This window comes from Poecilia latipinna, unplaced genomic scaffold (genome assembly GCF_001443285.1).
Source record: "Poecilia latipinna isolate Pla-1442-1.1 unplaced genomic scaffold, P_latipinna-1.0 Scaffold3987, whole genome shotgun sequence".
Lineage (NCBI taxonomy): Eukaryota > Metazoa > Chordata > Actinopteri > Cyprinodontiformes > Poeciliidae > Poecilia > Poecilia latipinna.
Window position 1 is genome coordinate 3,489 of NW_015116603.1, and position 26,566 is coordinate 30,054.

At 39.3% G+C, this 26,566-nt stretch overlaps 2 protein-coding genes across 2 annotated transcripts; one reads left to right on the plus strand and one right to left on the minus strand.

Annotated features, from left to right (window-relative positions):
- The first annotated feature begins 2,518 nt into the window (after positions 1–2,518).
- Positions 2,519–12,502, plus strand: LOC106942018 (sodium/glucose cotransporter 5-like). The gene is made up of 7 exons (XM_015025191.1): positions 2,519–2,638; positions 3,279–3,338; positions 4,382–4,486; positions 4,611–4,716; positions 4,955–5,035; positions 5,663–5,868; positions 12,184–12,502. The coding sequence occupies exons 3-7, from the start codon at positions 4,391–4,393 to the stop codon at positions 12,370–12,372; spliced, it is 678 nt and encodes a 225-aa protein (XP_014880677.1). The 5' UTR covers positions 2,519–2,638; positions 3,279–3,338; positions 4,382–4,390; the 3' UTR covers positions 12,373–12,502.
- On the minus strand, positions 6,688–24,701 carry fam83gb (family with sequence similarity 83 member Gb). Its single transcript, XM_015025190.1, has 5 exons — positions 23,414–24,701; positions 20,555–20,722; positions 19,489–19,613; positions 14,983–16,318; positions 6,688–8,554 (listed from the first exon to the last, which is right to left on the minus strand). Exons 1-5 carry the CDS (start codon positions 23,903–23,905, stop codon positions 8,201–8,203), a joined length of 2,475 nt encoding a protein of 824 aa, XP_014880676.1. The 5' UTR covers positions 23,906–24,701; the 3' UTR covers positions 6,688–8,200.
- Between the last annotated feature and the right edge of the window lie 1,865 nt (positions 24,702–26,566).

The following is a 26,566-nucleotide window of genomic DNA, read 5'->3' on the forward strand; positions in this document are numbered from 1 at the left end:
CATCGTGATATAGAGCTGTGTATCATCCGCATAGTGGTAGCTAATCTTATTTCCTGTTATAATCTGAGCTAGCATATAGATATTGAATAAGAGGGATCCTAGGATTGAACCTTGGGGTACCCCACATGTGACCTTTGACCTCTCTGATGAGAAGTTTCTGATTGAAACAAAGAAATCCCTGTTCTTTATGTAAGATTCAAACCAGTGGAGCACTGGACCGGAGAGTCCGACCCAACTCTCCAGTCGATTCAGTAAAATGTCCTGGTCAGCACTGAGGTCCAACAGAACCAGCACTGTGGTTCTCCCACAGTCTGTATTTATATGGATATCATTGAACACTTTTACAAGGGCCGTCTCCGTGCTGTGGTGAGCACGAAAACCAGACTGGAAGGAGTCAAAGCGATTCATTATTGTTAGGAAGTTATTTGTTTAAAAACAGCTTTTTCAATAACTTTGCTGATGAATGGGAGGTTGGAGATCGGCCTGTAATTCTGCAGCAGTGATTTGTCCAGATTGTTCTTTTTTATCAGTGGTTTGATAACTGCTGTTTTCAAAGCATGGAGGAAAACACCTGAAGAGAGCGATGAGTTACTATTTGGATCAGATCATTAGCAACGACAGGCAGGACTTTCTTAAAGAAATGTGTGGGTAGGACATCCAGACAACCGGAACTGGAGCTTCACTGACTTATAATTTCTTCTAGGGTTTTATAATGAAGTAGTTGAAATTGGGTCATTTTTCCTGCATTTGTTTTATTTGAGCACAGCATTGGTACTGGCTTTGGAGTGGATGTGCAGATTAATCCTCTGATCTTTTGAATTTTCTCTGAAAAGAAGCTGGCGGCATTAGATTGAAATTCAGGTGGTAACATCATAGGAGGGTTTGTGAGCCTGTCAACAGTAGCAAATAAAGCTTGAGCATTGTTAATGTTTTTGTTTATGACATCTGCAAAGAAAGCCTCTCTTACATGTTTTAGTGTTGAGTGATAGTTACGTAGCCTTTCTTTGTAGATGTCATAATAAACGTGCAGTTGAGTTTTACGCCATTTCCGTTCGGCCCTACGGCAGAGTTGTCTTGCACATAGAACTGCTTGTGCATTTTTCCATGGAGATTTCTTCCTACCAGACACAACCTTCACTTTAATGGGGACAATGTATTCAATGATATCTGAAAGTTTGCACTGAAAATCATCTACCAACTTATCTATGTCATTATAGCTTAAGGACAAGGAAGAGGAGTAGATTTGATTAAATGTTTCTGCTGTGTTTTCTGTGAAAGTTTTGTGATAGTAGCTGTTTGTCCAAGTGGGTTAACGGATAAAGAACATTCAAAGATAACAGCAAAATGATCCGACAGGGCGACACCAGTTACAGAGACATTGGAAATAATAACTGGAGCTTCATAATAATAATGACCCATGGGTGGCTAAAATATATGGTTCCCCCCTCATAACTTTGGCAAATAAAGAGCAAATATTACCAAAATCACAGGATTTCTTGTTGATAATTAGAGGAATAAGCACAGTTAAAGACTTGTTGGTAAATTAATTTGTTCCTATAGACGGAGGGGGAACAGATTATTTGGTTGCTGAAATATCCCTGTACTCCTCATTGCTTTGGCAAATAAAGAGCAACCATTTTGAAATTCTCAATGACTGTTATGTGTGATAGTATTATAAATTCACACAATGTGTTGGAAAACTGTGTTTGTTGACTTAATTTTTTGTCAGGCTTGAGTGACAAAAGTAGGAAAAAGACCGATTCTCTTGGCAATGAAAAAACAACACAAAAGAGGGTAAGAAGACGTCCACACAAGACCTCGTTTATTTATTTACTTTACGATTTTGTTATTGCTTCTTTTTTAAACAGCAGCTGATTAAACTGAATGTTACAACCTTGACATGATTATATTAGTTATTTTTACACTGAAATCGATCAGAAGTGTCGTGAAAATGGTCATATCCGCCATATCTGCCTCTCTGGCTGCAATCCACGCTCCCGACACTAGGAGAACAGCTTTCACAGCTCTGTGAAGCTGACACCCCACCCACGTCAAAAGAAAATCCAGCAAATAGTCTGAGTGGTTTGTGGGGTGTCAGCTTCACTCAGCTGATTTTCACAGGGGAACAGAATTTCGCACAAGACCTCAACACAGAGAGAAGGAGGCTCCGCCTTGATTGTTTTTATAAGCGCGTAACCTTCCGCTTCATAAAGTAGTGCCAACCAAAATACAACAGTGGCAAACATCATACTCAATCATTTGTGATTCTATCTTTAACATTTTTCAGAGCCATAGACGGAATTACAATTTAGATATAACTATTCCACAGTTATCTATGCCCTGTATTAGGATTTGTTGTAAATAAGGTTTAAAATGAACCTCCATATAGGGGTCAGACAGTATTCTATAAATAAAAGCACAGCTAAGATATTTATTTTTATGCAAAGTTGTTAGGATCTTAGAAAATCCGTTGTTTGTGTAACAAATTAACTTTAATAATATTATTTTAAATACATATTTGCTTGGTGCACAGATTGGCTCGTCTCTTTTCGCCAGCTCAGAGGGTTCGGGTCTGTTCATCGGCCTGGCTGGGACTGGGGCCGCTGGCGGAATCGCTGTCGCTGGATTTGAATGGAACGTGAGTAAAGAGCACAGGATCCATCCGTATCGGTCCGGTGACCAGACACTTTACAACTTGGAATGAAACACATCCGGCCTGCTGATATCTCTTATTTCTTTTGTCATTTAATGGTTTTAAAAAAAGATAAAGACAGAGCACAAAAACTAATCTCCCCTTTGTGTTTGCAAACAAAAGATCTGGATTTGCAGCTTTTGTATCCATTCTTTCCGAGGACTTGAAATATTAAATCACCTTCAGGTTTGGTGTAACATGCAGCAAACAGCAGTGGCAGCATTGCGACCCTTTAACTCAGCGATGTCCAAAGTCAGGCCTCAAGGGCCAGTCTCCTGCATGTTTTAGCGTGTTTCCTGGCTCCACACACCAGAATCAAATGCAGAACTTCATGGCATGCTGAGGAGGCAGTTGCTCCATTTGAGCAGCTGTTAGAACAAAGACATGTTTAAAACTGGTAGGATGCCTGCGCTGTATCCTGTCAGTTTTTTTCATGCCTCAACCTAACCCAACCCAGCCCAGTCCGGCCTTGCAGACATGAAATTGTTGTCTTCTTCTAAAGTGCTCATAGCAGATTTTAATCATGTGGTGTTGTTTTTTTTTTACAATCTGCTCAAAATCATTTCTTTTGTTTGCCCAATCTCAGGCAACTTATGTGCTGCTGGCACTCGCTTGGATATTTGTACCTGTCTACATCTCCTCTGGGGTTAGTTTACACACACACACGCGTGCACGTGCGCGCACGCACGCACACACACACACACACACACACACACACACGTGTGTTTTCTTGTCAAGGCTAGTTCTGCAGGTGCATTTAGGTGCCAAAACATTTTTTCAAACAAGGATTCCCCACCTTATAAATTCTTTAACAGGGTGTTCCACTCACAGCTACTATTTCAAAACAAATGTCAAAGGTTACTCTATACCTCAATGTTGTACATTCAGTTTAAGTAATGTGAACTCATTAAGCTTGTCTGCTGTCAGCAATCATCATACTGATATTTAATAACTGAAGTATTCACATACTTTTTTTTTCCCCAAAATTTCTCAAGCTACAAAGCTTTCATGTGGTTAAATACTCTGTAAAACCCCTTTTTGCTGTCATCAGCAAAAAGGGGATTTTGCCGATTCCTTTGTCTCTATCAGATTTACACATCTAATCTGTGAACAAGAGTCTCACCACAGATTCTCAATTGCTTTTCCATCTGGACTTTGACCAGGACTATGTTTAGGGACATAGTCCTGTTGGAAGGTGAACCTCTGCGTTTTGTCTCGAGTCTTTTGCTGTCTAACAGATTTTCTCCTGTCAGTTTTGGTAGATGACCCTGTCTTGTTAGGTTTCCACTACCATGCATGTTTTATTTGCTCAATGAGACGGAAACATTTTATTTGACAGGTTGTGAATAAGACTGTCATGAACATGAATAAGTCTTCATGAATATTTATGACTGTTGTCATAAAGCGTCATTTGGTAAATCATGACACTTTTAATACAAAGTTGACAAATGTCTTCATTATGACAATTTGACATTAACCAAGAAATCATAATCTGGCATAAATTTGTTATAAAAGTATTACTGATTACACTTTAAAAATTATGTAGCTTTATGTTATTAAAGCTAGAGTGACCACAGGTTAGGACTCCACCCCCACAAGATGCTGCTCAGGGTGGTGGCCCATGTCACCCATATCAGAAACTGTCACTGATTGTGGGACCTTTAAAAATGTGAAAATGTGTGTTTTCAGATCGTGACAATGCCAGAGTATCTGGGGCGTCGTTTTGGAGGGGAACGGATCCGAACATACCTCGCTGTCCTCTCACTCCTGCTGTCCGTCTTCACCAAGATATCGGTACAGCAGGAACAAAGTGACAAGAGGAAAAGTGCAACAACACCAGAGCTAAAAATAACAACAAAAAAATTCAAAATGAACTTTTACTGCCTGCATTAAAAATGTGTTTTGTTTGCTCGGCCAGACTGACTTGTACTCTGGAGCCCTGTTTGTCCAGGTGTGCCTGGGATGGAACCTCTATCTGTCCACTGTCCTCATGCTGGTGGTCACTGCTCTCTACACCATAGCAGGTAGACACAATCGTAAAACTGCATCTATTGCATTTTGATTTTTGCTTTTTAGGTTTTAGATCCAAAATATGACATGCACAAGTGTTTTTTTTATGCCTCTGATGATGTAATTAATAATAATTATATTCATTTGTTGTTAACAGATTTGTTTTTGACTGTAATAGTTACTACAAAGTCATTTGGAAGACATCTGAAAACAAATGACTGGTGAAAATGTTCCTCCCTTCCCTTTAACCAGGTGGACTGGCTGCTGTCATCTACACAGACACTTTACAGACATTTATCATGATCATCGGTGCAATCATCCTAACAATTACTGGTATGGGCAAATTGTATCATTTCAAGGCAAATTCCATCTAAAAAATACATAAACATATACAGTGTTGTCTAAATGCCATTTTCTCCAGGCTTTGTATTCAGGTAGAATGGTGATCCTGTGGTGTGTTGAAGTGAGCTTAATGAACATGTCTTTGAGGCATTACAAGGATGCTTCAACATTTTTCTTTAATCTGTGTTTTCACTCATTTCCAGTCCAGTAACTGTACATTTCCAAAGGACCAGTGAGGTCCAATACAGGCTTCAGTACAACCAGTGACTCCTTATGGTGCACCAGTGAGATATGGTGATACTTGGAGAGCTTCCTGAAGTGGTACAGTACTGCAGAGCCCCTGATCTAGTTCTGTATATAAAAAAAAGATAAACACTGACACAGCTTGATAGTTGGAACATAGCATTAGGACCACATGGTGATTCATGAAGGGCTACTGGTTGGGTCTCACCCTGAGCAACATGGTATGGCCAGATAAAAGGACTGGACTGAAAACGAAGAAAAACATAATAAATGTTTCAGGACAACTTCAGCATATTACAACAATACCCAAGTATTGAGTTTTAATGTGTGTGTGTGTGTGTGTGTGTGTGTGTGTGTGTGTGTGTGTGTGTGTAGCTTTTAACAAGATAGGTGGCTACAACAATCTGGAGCAAGTTTACAGCATCGCGGTCCCAAGTAAAATTATCCCCAACAGTACCTGCCATCTGCCACGGGCCGACGCCATGCACCTGTTCAGAGACGCCGTCACCGGAGACCTGCCATGGCCAGGCATGACACTAGGGCTCACCATACTAGCCACCTGGTACTGGTGCACAGACCAGGTACATGCCAAGTACATACAGAGCTGAAATTAGGTTTTCATTTATTAAATATTGTAAGCTGTAACAGTGTATTATGTGATTAAGGAAATTTTAACCAAGAGACCACATGGTTTGAGATTTTTTTTTTCTGAATGCTCCAAAGATTTTACTGCTTGGTTCAGCTCATGTAGAAAGACTCTAAGTTTGATGTATTGTAGAACCAAGAGGCTTTTTTGGTTGACGGTGAATTTTGATTTTAATTAACTTGGTTGATCCACTTGACAAGCTAGTGAGTCAGGCTAAACTATTTTAAAGAAATTCAAACATTGTGAAGAAATGTCTTCCTCAGGGCCTTTTGGTGGACCCTTAGAAGTCATCAAGTTGAGAAATTTGAAAAAAGTCATTCTTCTAGTGGAGGCAAAACAGACCGAAGAAGCTCACTCTTCCATTTTAGTGAGAATATTCTTATTCTATGTTCAGTAACTGTTACCTCTGAAAAACGCACAGCTGTTTTATCTGTCCTCCAAGAAGTACAGACATGAACGTGTAGACCTCCATAATCCATGGATGCTTGTATTGACTCAAACTTGAATACCTGAACACTGTCATGTTACAATCACAAACTTCAATATTAGGCTCAGGACTTAAAATTTTTTCTGCAAAAAAACAATCTGATGGGATGCTGGAAAAGATTATTATATGCATGTTTGTGCAGCTGGTCTATCAGTGAAGCTATTCAAGCATAAAATAGCATCTCAAACACTTGAATAACCCATCTTGAAACATTTAAACTGTCTTCTTCAGTTGGATTCTGGCTGGTTGAGTCAACAGTTGACCAAGCAACAGTCTCTCCTTTTATTTAAAACATTAATTTTTGGTCCCGTAACAGTACTTGACATTACATCTACATCTACACAGGTTATCAACAACCTTTGTCAAATATGTAAAAGTAATCAACATAACCTTGTGTAACCAAGCATAGTGCTGTCAGTGCTAAAGGCTGATTTGTTTCCAGAAGTAGACACATTTCATCTGTTCATGTTTGATATGAACAAACATAAGGGAAAAGAAAAGCAACTGAGATAAGTCCAAGCTCAACATGCTATGGGGGGAACTGAAGTGCCTGGTTAGGCAGAGAAGAATGCTGGAGCTCACTGGATGTAGTACTACATGGAGAAAACATTTCAGTCTTTTGGTCAACACAAATTATCTGTGGTACATTTGCATTTCTGTTGACACAAATATGAACTGATTTGTCACTACCCAATATTCTTCCTCACAGAGATGTATTCTTACCATAGATAGTTCTTGTGCGTAGGCCTGTCACAATAACAAATTTTGCTAGATGATTGTTTCAGAAATTATTGTGATAAACTATAATATTGTCATTTTGAGACGATTGTTAACCAATAGCATAAAAATTGTCCAACAATGCAAATATACCCTCTAAGGGGTCAAACTCATTTCAAAAGACCATTTAACACTGGAACTGCAAGACCTTTCAAATATAAAAAAATGTGAGGGGAGTGGAAGGGGTCTGCATTAGGCACTGTTCACATTCAGATCCTCCAATTGATGGCAGGGAAGAGAGGAGTATGAAGCGGCTCCACAGGTTCAGTGGTTCTCCACGGTCATCCAGTTTGAATCCGAAGCGCTCTCAGACTGCAGCTGTCACGTTCAGCTATTAAACCAGCGTTTTCCCAGCTCGCTCCTCCTCACTGGGCTTTCTGCTACGCTCTGTGGTAGGAGACCAGGAGCCCGGCAGGTAACTGAGGTAATGGTCACACAGTGACGACTGGAGATATCGCTGCTCCCTCTCCATTTATTTCTATGGAGTTTGTGCAGCGAGGCGACAGATGCTTGTACTTATCCCGATGAGCGAACAGCACAATTCATTCATGTGAAATTTCTAGCTCGCACACGCAGAGGTGCACACGCAGGCTAGCAGCGCTACACAAGAAAGTTGAAAACTGTCATTTTCACTATCTGTCCCTTGTGTTGGATTCAGCCTGAATGGAGGAAGACTGAGGCTTTTAGCTCCCTGTGTGTTTAGCCGTTACCAAGGAAACGGGAGGGGAGGAGTAACTCGAGGCACCAGAATTGAGCTTTCTATCATCCAGTCTCAGGTCGAAAGAGAGAGACGACGAAAACAAACGAGCAATAGTACTGTCCTCATTTTATTATCGAGCTCATTTTAATTTATCGTGCAATTAATTGATTTGTTTATCGCGACAGGCCTAGACTGTGTTGTAGGTCTTAAAATGGAGATGACAGCGACGAGTCCAGCCTGAAGTTTCGAGTTTCTAAACTGGAAGTTTTGTCAGCAAACTCTGGTCTGTTCTGAGCCACTGCTCTACCTAGCAGCTTTATTAGTCTGAGACGCTTTTTTCTGAGAGGTTCCTGCTCGCCCTTTCAAATTTCTAAAGGAGCTGAGTTTTGACAGAGACACTCCAAACAACCCCATTTGGTCGGCTGTTGGCTGAGGCGATGTCTTCCTGTATCCGGGGCTGCGTCTCCGTGGCGACCTCCCAGAGCGGGGCTCTACCTGCAGCTGGCCCAAGTCGGGCGGCACCAACTGCCCCTGCCAGTAACGGTGTCCTCCGATCACGAGCCCAGCGGTCCGGGGAGGGCGGTGGAAACTTCCTGGTTTTGCAAGGATAACTTTGGGTCCCCTGATCCTCGCATCACGAGCTGGAGACCTTGAGGTCTGAAACAGAAGCAGAGACAGAATACACAGAGATGAGTGACCGACTGAGTACCACAAGGTGTTATGTATTCAGTTTTCATAAACAAGTATTTAAGCATTTTATTAGTTATTTTTTTCAGTGATTTCAAATTAGGTTGGAATTGTATAACAATATAAAGGCATATCAGAAAGTAACTTAACTCCAAGATATTTTTTATGTTCTACTAATCAAAGCTCCCCTTAATAAACCTTACAGACTGCTTCACTTTACTTAGCATCCTTTCAAAATATATGCAACTCTTAAAACAAACCATTTTATTGAAGCCACAAAAATACCTTTAATTTGTGTACATAAATAAACTCCTTTGAAATAAATGTCACTGAAGCATTTTTTTAGCTTTTCTAGAGTTAGTCAGTGTTTATAAACTTTTAATTTGTAGTGAATGACTTTCTATTTTCTTTATAAGCTGGAAAACAAAATATAGAAGCCTAAATTCAGTTTTAGTTCATTCAGACTTTTTGGATAAACTAAGTTTATATTTCTTATGATAATTTGTTCATTAAGATAAAAATGATTACCAACTAAATCCCTCGTGGATACAAATTTTATATACTGCTCAAAAAAATAAAGGGAACATTTCACTTTAATTTTGTGTGTGGCTCCAAATCCAGGCCTCTATTGGTTAATAAATTTGACTTCCATTGATGATTTTTGTGTGATTTTGTTGTCAGCACATTCAACTTTGTACAGAACAAAGTATTCAATGAGAATATTTCATTCATTCAGATCTAGGATGTGTTATTTGAGTGTTCCCTTTATTTTTTTGAGTAGTGTATTAGAGAATTTAAGGCCCAGACACGTGCAGGGGGGGCTTGAGTCACTGCCCCTTTTATCCTTGATGCCCCCAGTACCCTTTAGAGTTTTTTGTTGTTGTTTTTTTTAAATGCACAGCACATTGCATTAGCATAGTGTAATGCAGGGGTCCGGTATCCTGCATGTTTTATTCTCTCCCTAGTGGTAGTAACAACCTCCTCAGCAAGTCAATGTTCTTCTTAGACCTCTAATGAGCCACCATTGGATCCAGGTGTGTAAAACCAGGGAGTGAACTAAAACATGCAGGATGCCAGACCTCCAGAACCGACTTTGGGCACCACTGGTCTAATGTAATGTGCAATAGACTATGCTAAAGCCCTCCAGTAAATGTGCATATGTAACTGCAGTTAAAGATTTTAAAGGTGTGGCTAGATGCGCAGTTGGAGTGGAGCCAGTGGCGCAAAAAGTGGGTATGCAGTTCATGCAACGCATAGGGGCGCTGCACCAGAGGGGGCGTCAAATCCCCGTCTGGAGGGGGCGGCGCCCCAATGACGCCTTCGCATACACTTCTCCGCGCCCTTACGCTCCTTCACCTCGTACACGTAAATGTAGCGAGTTCTACCTTTCACGCGTCTTCGTCTCGGGGGGGGCAGGGGCGATTTATGTTTTCACATCCACCTGAATAATATGTAGTTGCGCCCCTGAGTGGAGCCACACAATTTTTTGACCTCTTTCGTTTTATTCTTTATTCTTTTTGTGGATAAGTAACATTTGTTTCATTTTTATTTTTGAAGTAAACCGTTTAACTTTAAGAGGATCCAGTCTGTTTTTTGTTGCTTTGTCATCAAGTGGACCAAAAGTGAAATATGGAGAGCGTCAAGCTTATGGCTTCATTATTTAGGAATCTACACAAAATAAGCTATAAAAAATAACTACCTACTTAAAACTCTAAAAGTGTGTCAAACAAAGCTGACTGATTTATTTAGCCACCAAACTTGGTGGGGAAAATGGCAAAAGAAAAAAAGTCTCCAATGCTCCCAGCTAGAGGTCTGCAACTTTTTTCCACTGTGAAACTACACTATTGCAGAAATGGTTTATTTGTTTAAAGAATAATATTTCTGTATGCAATAACTGCAGAATTTCTCACCATTTCAACCCTCTTCAGCTTTCCACATCATTGTCTATGCTCTTTATCAGTGTTTTATTTCACAGTGTCTGGACCAAAGTAATTGGAGTAAACTCAAAAATATTTCTCTCTCACTGCAGTTTGTCATCTCTTGAACAGAGTAGAGAACACACCAACAATCTTATCAGACACAAACTGAAAATAAAAACTGCTAAGAACAGTTTCTATAAGTACAAAAAGGAATAGGAAGCCAGTCACATTTTTATTTCATCTTTTTACCTCGCTGCTCCACAAGCTAAACCATAATACGACGTGCAAATAAACTATGTCTAGAGAGATACAATAAACTCCCTTTGCTCACCTCTGTCACTGTTAATGTCAAAATGACTGCTTACCAAAATCATTAATGTACATTGTGTAAAAATGGTTTATTTTTAACAGATACATTTAAAAATATATCTTTTAAATGTGTCAATTGCCTTAATTTTTAGGTGTCCAAGATGTCTAAATAAAAACAAACTACAAAAAAAAAAAAAAACACAAAAATGGAGCAGCCATATCCATTAAAAATCTCAAACATGACAGAACAAATGTAGCCAGTCATTTATGCTTTAGGTATTTACAAAAGTCACACAGATGATCTTTTTTTACCAATTCTTTTGCTCCTGGGTGCTACTCTGACTTCAAAACTGTCTTGCGTCTAAAATAAAAAACTAGCTTGAAAACTGCTCAAATCCTCTTATAACACAATCTAACATTTTAGCAAGCAGGAACACTTGCTAAGAACATGAAATTATTGCTACAAGTGAAACTGTCTTTAATCTCATTGTAGATGTGTAAAGTGTAAACTATAAATTCTAATTTTAACTTCTTACATGATTATTACGAACCTCAGTAAAATGTGGAAAACATGTAATCTTTTAATGCATTGACAAAATCAGTAATAAACTTAAAGTAGTTTTCTAATTGTAAACTTCAGAGAATATTTTTTAATCCCTCCCTGTTCACTGTGGGGGGAAAAAACTGCTGGAAAAGGGTGATAGCATAACGACAACTAACAACAGCACATTTGCGCTGCCCGAGTCAAATGCTGATGTTTGCGTATCCACACATGGAGCAGGGGGTGAAAATGGGATTGGGATTTCAGGGACACCCACCAGCTGGTGGGAGGTGTAAATTGACTCTTGTTTGTCACAGTTTCCTGTTGCTTTTAATGGCTTAACCATTGTTCTGACAGTTGGTAGGGGCAAATGTAGGCAACTGGTGTGTTTCTTGTACACAGTTCAAGACTTAACACACATCTGCCTTGGTTAAAGGACATGCTGCAGGATGACATGACAAAAGCCATTTGTAACCTATTGTTTTCTTAAAGTGGGATTTTATTTTAAGTTGGATCATTATTTTTACTTGACATAATGAAAAAATTAACTCTTGGTTCATTGAAATGATTATCTATATGATTATTCCAAATTATTTTTCTATGTACATTTCTGCAGTTGACCTATAAGTTAAAGTAGGCATTATCAGAATTTTGTGTTAGTGTTTAAGACTTCTGTGTTTTTTCCCCTAAGTTTGAATATCTGAATTGTCTCCGAAAAACACAGGTTTGCATTTTATTTCAAAGGAGATTGCACCTTATTTCACCCCATCTGTTCACTTAGTGTCTTGATCTAATAATTTGTTCCCGTTTTATTTCCTTTGAACATCCAGGTTATTGTACAACGATCACTGTCAGCTAAAAACATGAGTCATGTGAAGGGAGCGTCGATCTTTGCCGCTTATCTAAAGTTGTTGCCCTTCATCTTCATCATCCTGCCGGGTATGATTAGCCGAGCTCTCTATCCAGGTGCGCACACTCACACTCACTCACACACACACACACACACACACACACACTGAACATGCTGGCACAGATTTTAATGAAGAAAACAAAGGTAAACATCTCACGTTTATTCAGGTAGAAACTTGCTTTGCTATCAGAAATGAAATGAACTGATTTTGACATCAGTTTGTAAAAGAGGTGTGTGTGTGCATGTATGTGTGTGTGTGTGTGTGTGTGTGTGCTGCTTGCATGTCCATGTGCCTTTTTTACAAGTCTATTGCAATTTTGGGGAAGCTCAGGACTTTCCCAGTGATCACTTTAACCTGAAGAGGTTAAAGGTCATGCAGGATAGCTGTAATTCATTGATTATTTTTTTAGATTTAAAAATATATTTCAGCATTTTTTAAAGGATTGATGATAGCATGCTTTGATTTTTTTTTATTGCACACTAAAAAACAAGAAAACTACTCAATTTTAAATTACACAAAATATATAAACATAAATCTAACATCCTATAATTTTCCTTTTTTGAAGATTTACTTAAAATATACACCATACAAAGGTATGCCTACTCATTTAAATCTTTCACATGTCACTATATGTGTTTAATACAATTTTATGTCACTATTTGTGACATAAAACTGCACACTTGTAAAGTGAGAATGATGCATGGTTTGAAAGTCATTAAGGAATAAAAAGCTGAAAGGTGTGGTGTTCGCTTGGATGCATCAGAGCTGGAACCTCCTTGCCACTTTTTTCCACAGATAGAAATGTTGCCCATTCTTCTTTTCTAAATATCTCAATCTCTGTCACACTGGATTTAGAGAATCTGAACAGAACTTTTCAAATTTTGCCACCGGTTCTCAGTTGGATTTGGAATTTGACGAGGCCATTCTAACGCACTTTAAATCCAAGCCTTGGCTATATGTTTAAGGTCATATGCTTGAATCCCAGTCCCAGTCTCAAGTCTTACAGTGTCTAAAAAGTTTGTCTTCCTGAACTGCCATGGATTTAGCTCCATCTATCTTATCAGCTCTTTTCACCCTCCTAGCCCAGCATCATGCAGAAGACATGAAGCTGCAGCAAACACGTCTTCTTATGGCCTCTGGGCTGCTTCTCTGAATGAGTCTGAGCCCGTCAGTTCAGGGCAGGGGCCTATAACCGCAGGCTCCAGAGCTACAGGCTCATCATTTTCTCAAAATGTATTAATCTGGATCAATAATTATGTCAGATAATAAATATTTTAATTATATAAACAATATAGAGTCAGGCTGGTTTGAACAGTTGCTCTATTTTGATGCAACATCAGTATAGATATTTCCCACCAGATTGATCCAAATGGTTTATGGAATGTTCTTTTATATCATTTAGCTTATTTTCTTAGGTGGGCCGTCAGTTTTTCCACACTTTTTATATGTGGATGGAAAAGACTCTGCTGGCCTCATTTTACAAGAAACTTGGCTAACACTTTATTTGAAGGGAGTTGAATAAGACTGTCATGACACTTTCATTAACATGTCATAACACCTGTCATGAACATGAATAAGCCTTCATCAATATTTATGACTGTTGTCATAAAGCTTCATTTGGTAAATTATGACACTTTTAATACAAAATTGACATTATTCAAAATGTCTTTGTTATGACAACTTGACATTAACCAAGAAATCATTACTGTTTAAGCTTTACCTTTAATAACATAAAGTTACCTCATTTTTAAAATGCAATCAGTTATACTTTTATAACAAATTTATATCAGTAATGATTTCTTGGTTAATGACAAGTTGTCACAACAAAGACATTTTGAATAATGTCAATTTTGTATTAAAAGTGTCATAATTTACCGAATGACGCTTTATGACAACAGTCATAAATATTCATGGAGGCTTATTCATGTTCATGACAGGTGTTATGTCATGTTTATGACGGTGTCATGACAGTCTTATTCAACCCCCTTCAAATAAAGTGTTACCGAAACTTGTTTTCTTTGCAAAAGTATAACTTTTATTTTTGAAATTATATTGCATACGGAGAGCAAAAAGTGAGAAATTACAAAAATAATTTGTAATTTAAATGTGTGAAATTATTATAACTGGAAATAAATCCATTTAATACATTATTTGTGTATTTATTTTCAGTTTTAATAAATTAATGACATTTAAATAATTTCATAAGTTATTTATTGGAATTTGGCACTCTTCACTCTCCACAGTTAGAGAGCAATGGCCTTTATTAATTGATTATATAATCAATTAATAAAGGCCATTGACTTCTGAAAGCAAATGCTTTAACTGTATTTTAATTTATGGTATAAGTGAAATGGGAGCTGAATGAAAGTACTTATTAAATATTGTAAATCATATTTTTCCTCTTTACAGTTTTATGCTACCTTGTATGGGTCTTTCACACAAAATCTCATGACAACAACAAATTCTGTTGTAACCTGAGAAAATGTGGAAGAGAGCATGGGGTTAGGCTTTTAAGGCCCTGGATCAAATAGTTCTACAAAGCAAGTTGTCTTGACTGGTAACTGAAGAACCTAAACTCACACACACCCAAAAACACAGTAAAGCTATACAGAGTTTATAAGATGATCATAGGTCATTTTAGTTCTTTTCTGTGACCATCTCATTCTTTTAGCACCTCATACAGACTAGCATGTGGGTAGATCTGTAGTGTGTGCTCACCTGTCCAAGGTGACGGTGTGGGGAAGCATGTTGCAGTCTGGGTAGTTGCTGGGACTGACGAATGAGGGAAGCGCCTCCCTCTGATTGGTGGGGTTCCCGCAGGTCCAGCATGCTCTGAGAGAAGCGAGCCATCATGTTGAGTCCGTCTCCGTGGGACGGCCCTCTGCCAGATCCAGTCTGACCGCCGTTGATCAGCAGGTCACTGGCCTCCTGTTGAGGACAGTCATAGAACTCCTCCTCTGATGCCGTCGATGCACTTGAGGGGTCTTCGTTGACTGCTTGGTCACATATGACCTTAGTGCTGTCTTGGCTCCCCTCTTCATTGCTGCCCGAGTCTCTGCCATCGTTCTTTGAAGCTAACTGGCTGCGGTTGGGCACAAGCTCCTTGTGAGTGCGCTCTGTATGCAGATTATCAACCTGATCCATTTTCATCAGCGTGACCTGAGCTTCACCAGGGTGCTCTGCTGAAGTGGGGTCTATGACTAACTGCAGCGTGCGGCGTTTGGGGACAGGAGGTCCTGCATGTGCCATAGCTAGAGATTTTTCAGCGCTGTGTGTAGGCTGTGAATCAGCAGAAACTTTGGCTTGGGTTGGAGACTTTGGCAGTTGTGGTTTATGTTGTGGAGTTGTGGTTGGTTGCTGAGGGGAATCTGGAGATTCTGTTTGCTTGTTTTCTGCTGAAACTACAGCAGTAGGACCTTTAGGATTGCTATGTTTTTCCGTTTTTAGCTCTTTTTTGTCCTGATTTGAGGTGGATTCCTCAGCTGCCACTAGTTGAGTCAGTGGTGCACTGAAGCGTATAGCCTGACTAACCTCGAACCTTTCTGACCTCTGTAAGTGAACCTGATGCGCCCTCTTTTCATCTCTAATATTGATGAAGCCGATCACGTCACTGGGGGGGTCTGGCTCTGGCCAGGTGGGAAGATAGGGGATTAAGTTGGCTTTCTCCAGATTGACTAAGCCCGGATGTAACGGCGCCTCTTCCATAACTTCTTTAAGACGTCCTTTCATCACCTTCAGCCCAGCAAGATTCTGGGAGTTTGATTCTTTTTTACTTGAGTTCTGGTCAGAGGAGGTGGGACTGGTGTGATTTCCCGCTGCAACCAAAGCATATTTGGGATTGATGAGTTTCCTTGCGACAGAAGCCGGGACAGGAGCCGGTACCGCCTGAGGGAGTGGGTCAGGGATTGGCTCGTCCTTCAAGGAAACCTTGCTCAGGGACACTCCCCGGGATATGAGGTAGAGATCCCGGAACTGCAAATCGAAGGTCTCCACTGCCTGCCCTGTGATGACGGTGATGAGGTTCCGGTCCAGACGGGATGAGGACCAGGTGAAACTGGAATAACACATAGATTAAAGCACAGGTGTCAAACTCCAGTCCTGGAGGGCCACTGCCCTGAAGCTTTCAGATGTGCCTCTGCTGCACCACACCTGAATAGAATAATTAGGTCGTTAGCAAGGCTCTGGAGAACTGATCTACACTAGAAGGAGATAATTAAGCCATTTCATTCCAGTGTTTTGTGCCTGTGGCACATCTAAAAACTGCAGGACAGCGGCCCTTGAGGACTGGAGTTTGACACCCCTGGATTAAAGGTTACAGTGATAACTGAACATGCTTTGGTCTGCAGATTCCTACACCGTGGGTCATAATGTAATGTAGTTTATCTATTTGCTAAAGTCAAACATCATCCAATTATGTTTTGATCAAATTACATAATTGTCTAGGATGAAATTTTCTGGAAGAATCAGTGGTGATGCAGAAGGCAGGAACGGCTCAGAACTAAAGACTAAGTTTTCAGTGTTGGCATGCAGGAAGTTCAGGCTAATTTATTTAAATTGGCATCAGATGATAACGGGTGTAATGCATCATGCAGCAACAAGTCTGAAAAGAAAACATTGGATAGTGAAACCATTACACAGGGTGCAATATCTCTGAAAGTGATTTGCTTGTACAGAGGTTTCACAATAACTGATGAATTTTACCGTTTTTGCCTTCTACTCCTTTATCATATTCTCAGGTCAACTGAGAGTCAAAAAAGAGGACATGATGTGAAGTACTGACAGTTCTAACAAATCATTCACTAAGGACCTTACATAAGTATTCTTACTCCTTGGACATTTTCTTTTATCTTTATTAATTCTCAAGGAAGTATCATTTACATGACCTAGGGCCTCTACATCACAAAACTAACTTCAACATTTGAAATAAGGTGGACAAGTGGACCATTGCATTATAATAGTCAAAACAAAAATGCAACGTCACTTCCCTGAGAAAAATTATAAAGCAAGGAGTAAGAGTGTGAAAGACAAAACAAAAGAAAAGAAAAAATTAAGTTAGAAGTGTAAAAGGCAAACCACAAAAAAAGAATACACCAACGAAAAACATAGTATAAAATAATTATGAAGTATGGCTATCATAGGAGAGTGGATTGCCAAGGAGATTTCATCAACTTTGGTCTCTAAAAATGAAATCAGATCTTTTAGATTTTACATAGTCTACCCAAATCTGCCACCACTGACAGAATTGTTCAGTCTTGTGATTGAGAGAGGCTGTTATTTTTTCCATTTTATAAATGTTAAATCGATTCAGTCGTCTAAAGTTGGTTCCTTGGACATTTTCACATATAAACCCCCCAAATTTCTAGGGATGCAGGGATCCGATTTGTTTACTCCCAATACAGATATTTAATATCGGCTGCTACCGATCAGTTACAGAAAAACAGCTGAATTGATTTAAAACGATTTTTTTCAAACAGTCGAATGTACTGAATTACAAATGTATTTAATGACACTGCACCAATACACCAACAGCTTCACAAGCTTGGTCAAACATGTAAAAACACAACTTTAATTTATTCAGTCAGTGCAACTAGGAGTAGAACAGCCAATGTAAAATAAATAACACAGAAACTGAAACTGACAAAAACAATAGGTTGACTACCTTGGTCAAACGTAAAAAATAAACTGCAACAGAATAGATCTGCTCTTATAGATCTGGCATATTGTCACCAATACCCAATCTGGAATTTCTTTCAATATTGGGACCAATACAGATATTGACATCAGACCGATTCACCTATACAAACTCTACAATACAGTCCTTAATACAGTGCAGTTGTCCTGTCCCATGTGCAGAAAAATACCCCCAAAGCATGATGCTTCCACCCCCCAAGATTCACAGTAGGGATGGTGTTTTTGGGATGGTACTCATCATTCTTTGTCCTCCAAACAAAGTTCTATTTTGATTTCGTCTGATCACATAACTTTCTCCCATGACATGGTCATGGGCAAACTTCAGATGGGCCTGGACGTGTGATGATTTAAGCAAGGCAACCTTCTGTGCCGTGCATGATTTTAAACCATGACATCTTCGTGTACTACCCATAGTAACCTTGGAAACAGAGGTACCTGCTCTCTTCAGGACATTGACCAGCTCCTCCCATGTAGTGATGGGCTGATTCCTCACCTTTCTTAGGATCATTGATACGCAACAAGGTGAGATCTTGAATGGAGCCCCAGTCCGGAGGAGATTGACACTCATGTTTAGCTTCTTCCATTTTCTAATAATTGCTCCAACAGCTGATCTTTTCACCAACCTGCTTGCCAATTGCCTCGTAGCCCTGTCCAGCCTGGTGATGGTCTGTAATTTAGTCTCTGGTGTCTTTGGACAGCTCTTTGGTCTTAGCCATGTTAGTGGTTGGAGTCTTACCGATTGTGTGAGGTGGACATGAATCTTTATGCAGCTAACGACCTCAAACAGGTGCTTCTAATTTAGAATAATAAGTGGACTGGAGGTGGACTGTTTAGAGGTGAGCCAACAGCTCTTTGATGGCCAGTTTTTTTGCTGATTGGCAGCAGTAACAAACAAATTATTTAAAAAAAATCATAAATTGTGATTTCCAGATTCTTTTTTTTTTTTCAGATTGTCTCTCATAGTGGACATGACCCTAAAATGAAAATTTCAGACCCCTTCATGATTTCTAAATGGGAGAACTTGCAAAGTCACAGGGTGTTCAAATACTTATTTTCCTCACTGTATATAGTATATTTGATCTTTCCGATATGATGCCCTCAAAGACGGGGCTAGGTTGTTTTGCATGGCTGAAAGGTTGACATGGAAATAAAAGGATTTCTCAAACATGCATGAAAGAATCAAACCCTCACTGCAGGTGTGTTTTTGAGGAGAGGATAACATTATAACATGATATAAAACTAAAAAAAAAGTTAAAGTGTATTTTATTTGTTGACATCATACTAGTTTCTCTCTGGATTTCACTAGCCTTTTGTGCTTGAATGCTCAGGTCAGATTTAAAGTGGCTTGATTTCACTGAAAATGGTCAGGTATTGAAAATAATATGTAAAAACACTGTTCAAACCTCAAGAAAATCTGACAAACCTTTAGTCTAAAAAAGTTAGACTTAAAAGTCCTACAAGGCAGTCTTGCAATACTTTAACACAGTATTATCAGTATGTTAGTGTCAAAGAACCAACTCATGGGCTGCTCACCTGTATGAGCCGGAGATGGCTCTGTCTCCATCTACAAGGAGAAACTTCTCGTTCAAGGAACCATGCACCTTCTGTGCCGATCGTGTGAAGAATTCCAAGCCTCCACAGCAGCGTACTCGCAGATTCTACACACACACACACACACACACACGCACACACGCACACACACATACAATGTTAACACTATACATCTCTACAGGGTTTGGCATTCATTGCAGAAAGGCCTTTAATGCACAAAGGAAACATAATGGCAACAACAGACTGGAGAGCCCCAAAAGAAACCCTTTCCTTGTTGCTTAAGAGTCAGGTTTAATAACCTCCACATGATGCTGAATGTCTGTGCAGGTTAGAGCTTGGACTGTCATGCTTCATTGACACACCCTGTAGTGTTTGTCTTGGGTTCTGTGATAAGGGTGTGGTTCCTGGCTGAGCAAGAGTTCTGTGTGAAATCTCTCAGGAGCAGCTAAAGAAAGGAGCTGGAAAAGCTCGCAGTAACAAAAAGGAAAGATAAGAGGGAAAAGTTAAGACGGGAGATAAAGTTAAGAAAGCAGATAATGCTGTTTGAAAGTTAGAAGAGGAACAGAAAAAGAAACTTATAAGCAACAGCAAATTGAGACTGTGTGTGGTTTATGTAATTGCCTGCAGCACAGACAGGAATGTATTCAGCATCTTCCTGGCCTCCAGTCTAAAAAAAAAAAAAAAAAAAAAAAACCCGTAGAAAATTTCCGTGAAACGCTAATTATTTTCTGTTAGTGCCTGAACCAGTTTAACTCAGAGGCAAACAATAACAAAGGGGTTAAGTGAATGACTGGCTGGTGCAAGTTAAATGCCTGCAGGCAAAAGCTTGCAACTCTACATCAATAAAGAACTTTGATCTCTCATATTAGTGATGTACATCTAAAAGTGTGATCTTATTGTTAAAAACAGTTATTTTCTTAAGAATATGTTCTCTGGGTGATCAAAACTTTTTTAATTATAATTATTTCCATTTATGTGACTCCAGACTTGTCATCTAATCCAAGCCAAGCTCCTCATCAAAATAGTGTGTGTGTTTGTGCATGCAGACCTTTAGGTGCCCCCGGTGCATATCAGCTCTGCCACACATGGAAAGAAAGCAGGGCACTGCAGCAATATCCAGAATGATGTACACAGGGATTTTACGCTTATACGACGCATCCAGAAGGTCTCGAAAGATATCCACATCTGTAAACACGTCCATCACCACAGCTATCACCTGCGCACGCACACGCGCACACACACACACACACACACACACACACACACACACAGGAAACCAGAAGTTGTTAGCGTTTCCTGTTCCAAGGGTGGGTTCAGTTTGATAACAGTAGACTGATATCAACAATATTAAACCCATTAATTTTGGAGAATCTAACAATAAATTAAGAAAAAATTTATTCCAGTCCAGTAAGTACAGGTGTTGTCGGATGACTGTTAGAGAAAAAAAATGTTTTGCAGAGAGGTGATAAAATGCTGCTTGACTGGACACTGTGTTCCTCTGCTGCACAAAAACAACAGTCCCATTGACTTAACCAAACTAGAAGCTTAAAACTGCACAGCTACAAGATAATCAAGATGACTATAATTATTCTGCCAAAGATCTGCCAACGATACTGCACTGCCTCTCTTAGATTAATTGGAAAATGAATCAATCAGTAGGAACTTATGATTTTTGAACCGAGTCCAATTATTTTAATGGTTCTCGCTTCTTTTGTAGACTAAAGATTTATGAGTAACTAAGGTAAAAGTGATGTACATTGTGCAGGCATGTGAACTCGTTCAGTGACGCAAGTGCATTTCTTTCCACTGACACTTCAAGCTCACACTTGTCTCAATAAAACACTGTAGGCGTGTCTAGGGGTGGCACATGGATGGGGCGAAGCAAAATTCATGAGACAGAAAATTGTGGCAGATGGTGAGAATTAAACTGAAAAGTCAGGTAACACTTTATTTGAAGGGGGTTGAATAAGACTGACATGACACTGTCATAAACATGACATAACACCTGTCATGAACATCAATAAGTCTTCATGAATATTTATGACTGTTGTCATAAAGCGTCATTCGGTAAATTATGACACTTTTAATACAAAGTTGACATTATTCAAAATGTCTGTTATGACAACTTGACATTAACCAATAAATCATAAATATGAACGTTAGATTCTTTAGTGATTACCTTTTTGGCATTTCCTCCTTATAAAGTTAAATCATCAGTCTTCTATCTTAACATAGCACTTGCTAAAAATGATAAACATTATTTTTTTAAAAACACTAATCATTTAGTTTATTAAGCTATAAGCTACACTGAACTGAGTTTAAGCTTAGCTTATTTTGACCAATGAGCCATAGAGTTTACAATCCTTTACAAGATTATCCTCAATTAATCATCATAGTATGCATCTCTAGTCTTGATCTAATTTTAATAAGCTCAAGACAATGTGCATCAAAGAAAATGTCATTTGATTAGCTTAAAGACAAAATGAACATATCGTTTAATGGGTTTAAAAATCATGATGCACTGTGTTTTATTGTTTCACAAGAAATATTAGCTCAGTGACTCTTGAGAATAGGGACAAAACAGGTCCTATGGATGAAGCACAAAATTTGAATAAAATATACACAAAATATAATTTTTTCAAATATCTGACTAAACTAACCTGGGTCATGTGAGCACAACAATGTATATTTTCCTTGTGTTTGCTGAATATTTTTTTTTATTTTAAACATAGTAGTCGGTGGATGATGTCTTTAAAATCCCTCCTCCCGGAGCAGAACTCAATACATTATAATAGTTTAAACAATTAAAGAAATACTAAGATAATATATTATGACAATTAAGTGCAAGTATTCATATAAATAATTATAAAAGTATCAGTAAATTGAATTAAAAATATTTTTTTATATATTTTCCAACTCAATTGAAATTTGTCCCTAGTTTTTGTCAACACCGTCAGACATTAAAAGAATGTAAAAAAAATATCAGGCATTATTGGGGGGCACCAGAACTTCTGAGGACCCCATGACCTCTTCCTTTCTCAAGAGGCTAGTTAGCTCTGGTTAGCTTAAGTTATTCTTTAGTTTTTTCTTCTGTTTTATTCCTAAGGTGCTTGTCACAACCATGATGTGTCAACTCCATAACTGACAATTTACAAAACTTTGATGAAATTTTGTGAAATAAAAGCTTAATTTTGGTACAATGTAAAGATTTGATGGATCTGATGAGCTACAATATGACCTCCTTCAGAATAACATCATATAAATTGAGGTGGTTTGACATTTCGTCAACTCCATCAGTTTTTTTGACTCTTTCAGTGAAATTGTTGAGAAATCTCACTTAAATGTGCAATTAATTTTAATGTATCTTACATAAATTGCATTACTTCACATGTGTCAAGTTTTTCATTTTACTCACTAGTTTGTCACCACCTTCAGTTCTGTGTCAACTCCGTCAGATGGACTTTTTGTTGGTTCTTGTTTTAAATAATATTTCTTTTGTTTCTTGAGAAGCATTTGTCTGTAAAACTGAGTAAAAATATCACTAATACGGTCATTAAAGAATTATTTTATATTTATTTTTGTCAGATGGTGATGACAAAGTTCTGAGTCAGATCGATTACATTTTTTTTTTATGTTGCAACTGGGAGCCTGCACCTTAGCATCTTTACATTTCCAAATCATTAGTTGTCATATTTGCATACACAGGGTTGAGAAATAATTTTTAAAAAATTGGGAAAATTTAAACCCATTTTGTCCCTATTCTCAAGAATCACTGAGCTGCATTTTGGGTCTCTAGCTATCCTGATTTAGCTCATGTGTATATTCTGTTTTTGGAGGAAAACTTCCATTATTTTTACCTTCTACCAATAAAATCATTATTATTGCCATTTTCCTCCTTATCACCTACCTTCTGGGCTGATGCAATGCTCTTGCGAACCACCTCCTTGATGTGCGTGTGACCCTCAGTGGGAGGCTGCGTGTACACGGTCACGCGTGTGACCCCTCGGTATGAGATGGCTTCAGGCCAGCCAAGGTCCAACTCCGCCACCGAGGCTTCGGACCGGTCTGGCCAATATGCGAGAGACACCTCCCCGTCTTCTGCTTCTTCCCCGGACCCTGGAGTCAAATTCCCCGGCCCTGGCGTCTCTGGCCTCTGGTGGTGTTCGTACCCGGGTCGGTACGCCTCCGCGGTGCGCGTGACACGCTCCAGCTCTCCTTCCGAGAGGAACTCCCGGACTTCGTGTTTCTGGATGTAGTCCGTGAACGCATCGCGGCCCTTGGTGATGAGAGCTTCGAGGGCCAGTCGTTGGTCCTCGCTGTAGAAAAACTCCGGCTTGCTCTCGCTAATGCGCCAGTTGATATGGTGATCATCCAGGCACTGGATCTGAGACAGCGCCATGACCTCCCAGTTAAAATGAACAGATAAGCACTAAAACTAGTCTGACCCAGTTTCCTCTAGTCGGTCCGAGGGGTCAAGACTCAAATACGTGCTATAAGTCATTACGGTTCACAGAGTCCGAGTGACCCTAGATTTGCTTTTTAAACTGATCCATTTATTAGAATTTTAATAAGCTAACAGCAGCTATCAGCTCAACCCGGACCGCTCGGGTAACTGAATCTCTCAGTCAGGTGTAGGCTGAACAAAGCGCTCCCTCCCAGAACCACGCCTTTCACCTGAAAGGGGCCGGAGAACCCCGGCCGCGGCCCCGCTCCTCACAACGGCAGTTGCAGTGTTCAGCAGACTCGGAGACAGATGTCCCGGTAGATGAGCTTGAATGCGTCTGTCCGTGAGTCAACGCGACGGTGAAAACACACGTCAGACACAGACAGAAGTTATTAATCCCCCGTAGCTAAAACTGCGTGACTCAGACTAACTGTTGCGCTGACGAGTCACATTTCCTCTTTGTTGTCGGAGCTCGGAGGTTTATGTCCAGGCAGCTGTTGGAGCCGTGCGCTCCATGTACGTGGCACGAACGTCTCAGATGTCATGACTGTATCCGGGTTCACAGCAGTTCTTGTGTTCTAAACTTTTTATAAAAGCCCTTAAAACTTTATCTAATTGATACAGGGAGTGTATCTTAATCATTGAATCCGGGAAAGGAAGCTCGGCCCCGTGGGCAGAAAGGCGGAGTGTACGGCTCGGGAGTTGGTGAGGAAAGAGAAGCACTAAACCCCACCCTCCTCCAAACCGGACGGAGAAAGAAATATGTGTGGGTTTTTTCTACCTCAAATCAGCGACGCTAAGACAGCTGTGTGAAGCTGACACCCTACCCACGTCAAAAAATCCAGCAAATAATCTTAGTGGTTAGTGCACCGTTTGTGCAGGTTTGTACCGATGAAAGTTTCGTTTGTGCAGCTTTGGTTTCTGAGATATTAAAAATTATTTTTTAGGACATCCAGAGTTCACCGTGCCCCCATATGGCCCCAAAACAAACCAAAGTGATCTACTTCGTTAGTGCAGGTTTGTGCCGTTAAAATTTGCTCCAGTATTGCTGGAGGAAATTTTGTGCAGCTTTCGTTTTCGAGATATTCAAAGTTATAATTTTGGCCGATGACGTCACCAGCCCAAAACGCCATAGATGAAGCACACCTAGTTTTATTCCATACTACTACTTTTTTTCTTCAATAGCGTCCCCATTTTAGATATTTTTACATTTTGTATGTAATTTTACATTTAAGAAATACGATTGTTTTATAAAAGTTTACATGTCCCACTGACAAGGAATAAAATGTTTAAATGGAATAAAACTAGGTGTGCCTCATCTTCATCCATCCATCCATCCATCCATTTTCTGAACACCCTTGTCCCTCAGTGGGGTCGGGATGGGTGCTGGTGCCTATCTCCAGCTAACGTTCCGGGCGAGAGGCGGGGTACACCCTGGACAGGTCGCCAGTCTGTCGCAGGCCTCATCTTCACAGTAGAACAATTCCACACTGATTCAGCGTAAATGGGTCACATGACCCAGAAGCTATAGAAGAAAAAATACTACATTTTGACAAAAAAATGCTAAAATAATATCAAAAATGTTCAAATGCAATAAAAATTAGTGTACCTCATCTCTCCAGTCTCGAAGAACAGTTTCACACTGATTTTGAGTGAATAGGGCACATGGTTGGGAAACTATTGAAGAAAAAAAATACAAACTTTTTAATATTACAATTATTAAAAATATTGAGTATGACTTAAAAATTCACTAGAGAACAGTGCGTCTTGTGAATTTTGTGTCAGTTGGTCACAAGACAAGATATCTATTAAATTTTTTTCTTAGGAGTGTTTGGTTCGGCAATTTGTTGACAGTTCCTAAGTGAACATTCATAAATCGGATCAACCTTGAGCTAGGCGCCGCTCACTCCGCGGAGCGCGAATATCCAATATCCAACTTGAAAACAACTTCGCTGCAGTAGTTTTAACGGCACAAACCTGCACAAATAGAACTAACGAAATAGCCCACTTTGGGTTTGTTCTGGAGCAAGATGGGAGGCTGGTGACATCATCGGCCAAAATTATAACTTTTAATATCTCGAAAACGAAAGCTGCACAAACGAAATTTTATCGGCACACACCTGCACAAGAGCACTAATCACGCAGACTATTTGCTGGATTTTTTTTTTTTTTTTTTTTTTTTTTTGACATTGATGGGGTGTCAGCTTCACACAGGAAGTGTGAAGTGTTAAGACAGCGTAACAGCGAACTCGCAAAAAGATGAACTGACTTTGAGGAACGTTAATGAGAAGTATTAATGGATATGCTGCAGTGTTAGAATAGTTTAGCCTAAATGAGCCAACTGTCAACTCGTGAAAAGCAGAAAGTGCAGATTCCTCTCTAAAAGAAAATTGCTGAGTAGACTAGATGGCATAAATTTAAAGGGTATACTGTTTTTGTCTTTTGTGATAAAACATAGTAAAAAATGTTTTTATATAAATTTGGTGTTTGGAGCTAGATTTCTGATTTTAGGTATTAAATGTAAAAGTTCTTAGGGTTTTGTTATTAAGTGTTTTTTTGTATTCATTAATAAAACACATTAAGCTCTACATATGACTTATTTCATGAGAACATTTA

Coding starts and splice junctions, on each gene's coding strand:
- fam83gb (XM_015025190.1), bottom strand. CDS start 23,905: ATGGCGCTGTCTCAGATCCAGTGCCTGGATGATCACCATATCAACTGG. Junction 20,723..23,413: donor GCATTGCATCAGCCCAGAAG/GTAGGTGATAAG, acceptor GTGCGTGCGCAG/GTGATAGCTGTGGTGATGGA. Junction 8,555..14,982: donor CACACCGTCACCTTGGACAG/GTGAGCACACAC, acceptor CTTCTGTTTCAG/ACCTCAAGGTCTCCAGCTCG.
- LOC106942018 (XM_015025191.1), top strand. CDS start 4,391: ATGCCAGAGTATCTGGGGCGTCGTTTTGGAGGGGAACGGATCCGAACA. Junction 4,717..4,954: donor TGCTCTCTACACCATAGCAG/GTAGACACAATC, acceptor CCCTTTAACCAG/GTGGACTGGCTGCTGTCATC. Junction 5,036..5,662: donor AATCATCCTAACAATTACTG/GTATGGGCAAAT, acceptor GTGTGTGTGTAG/CTTTTAACAAGATAGGTGGC.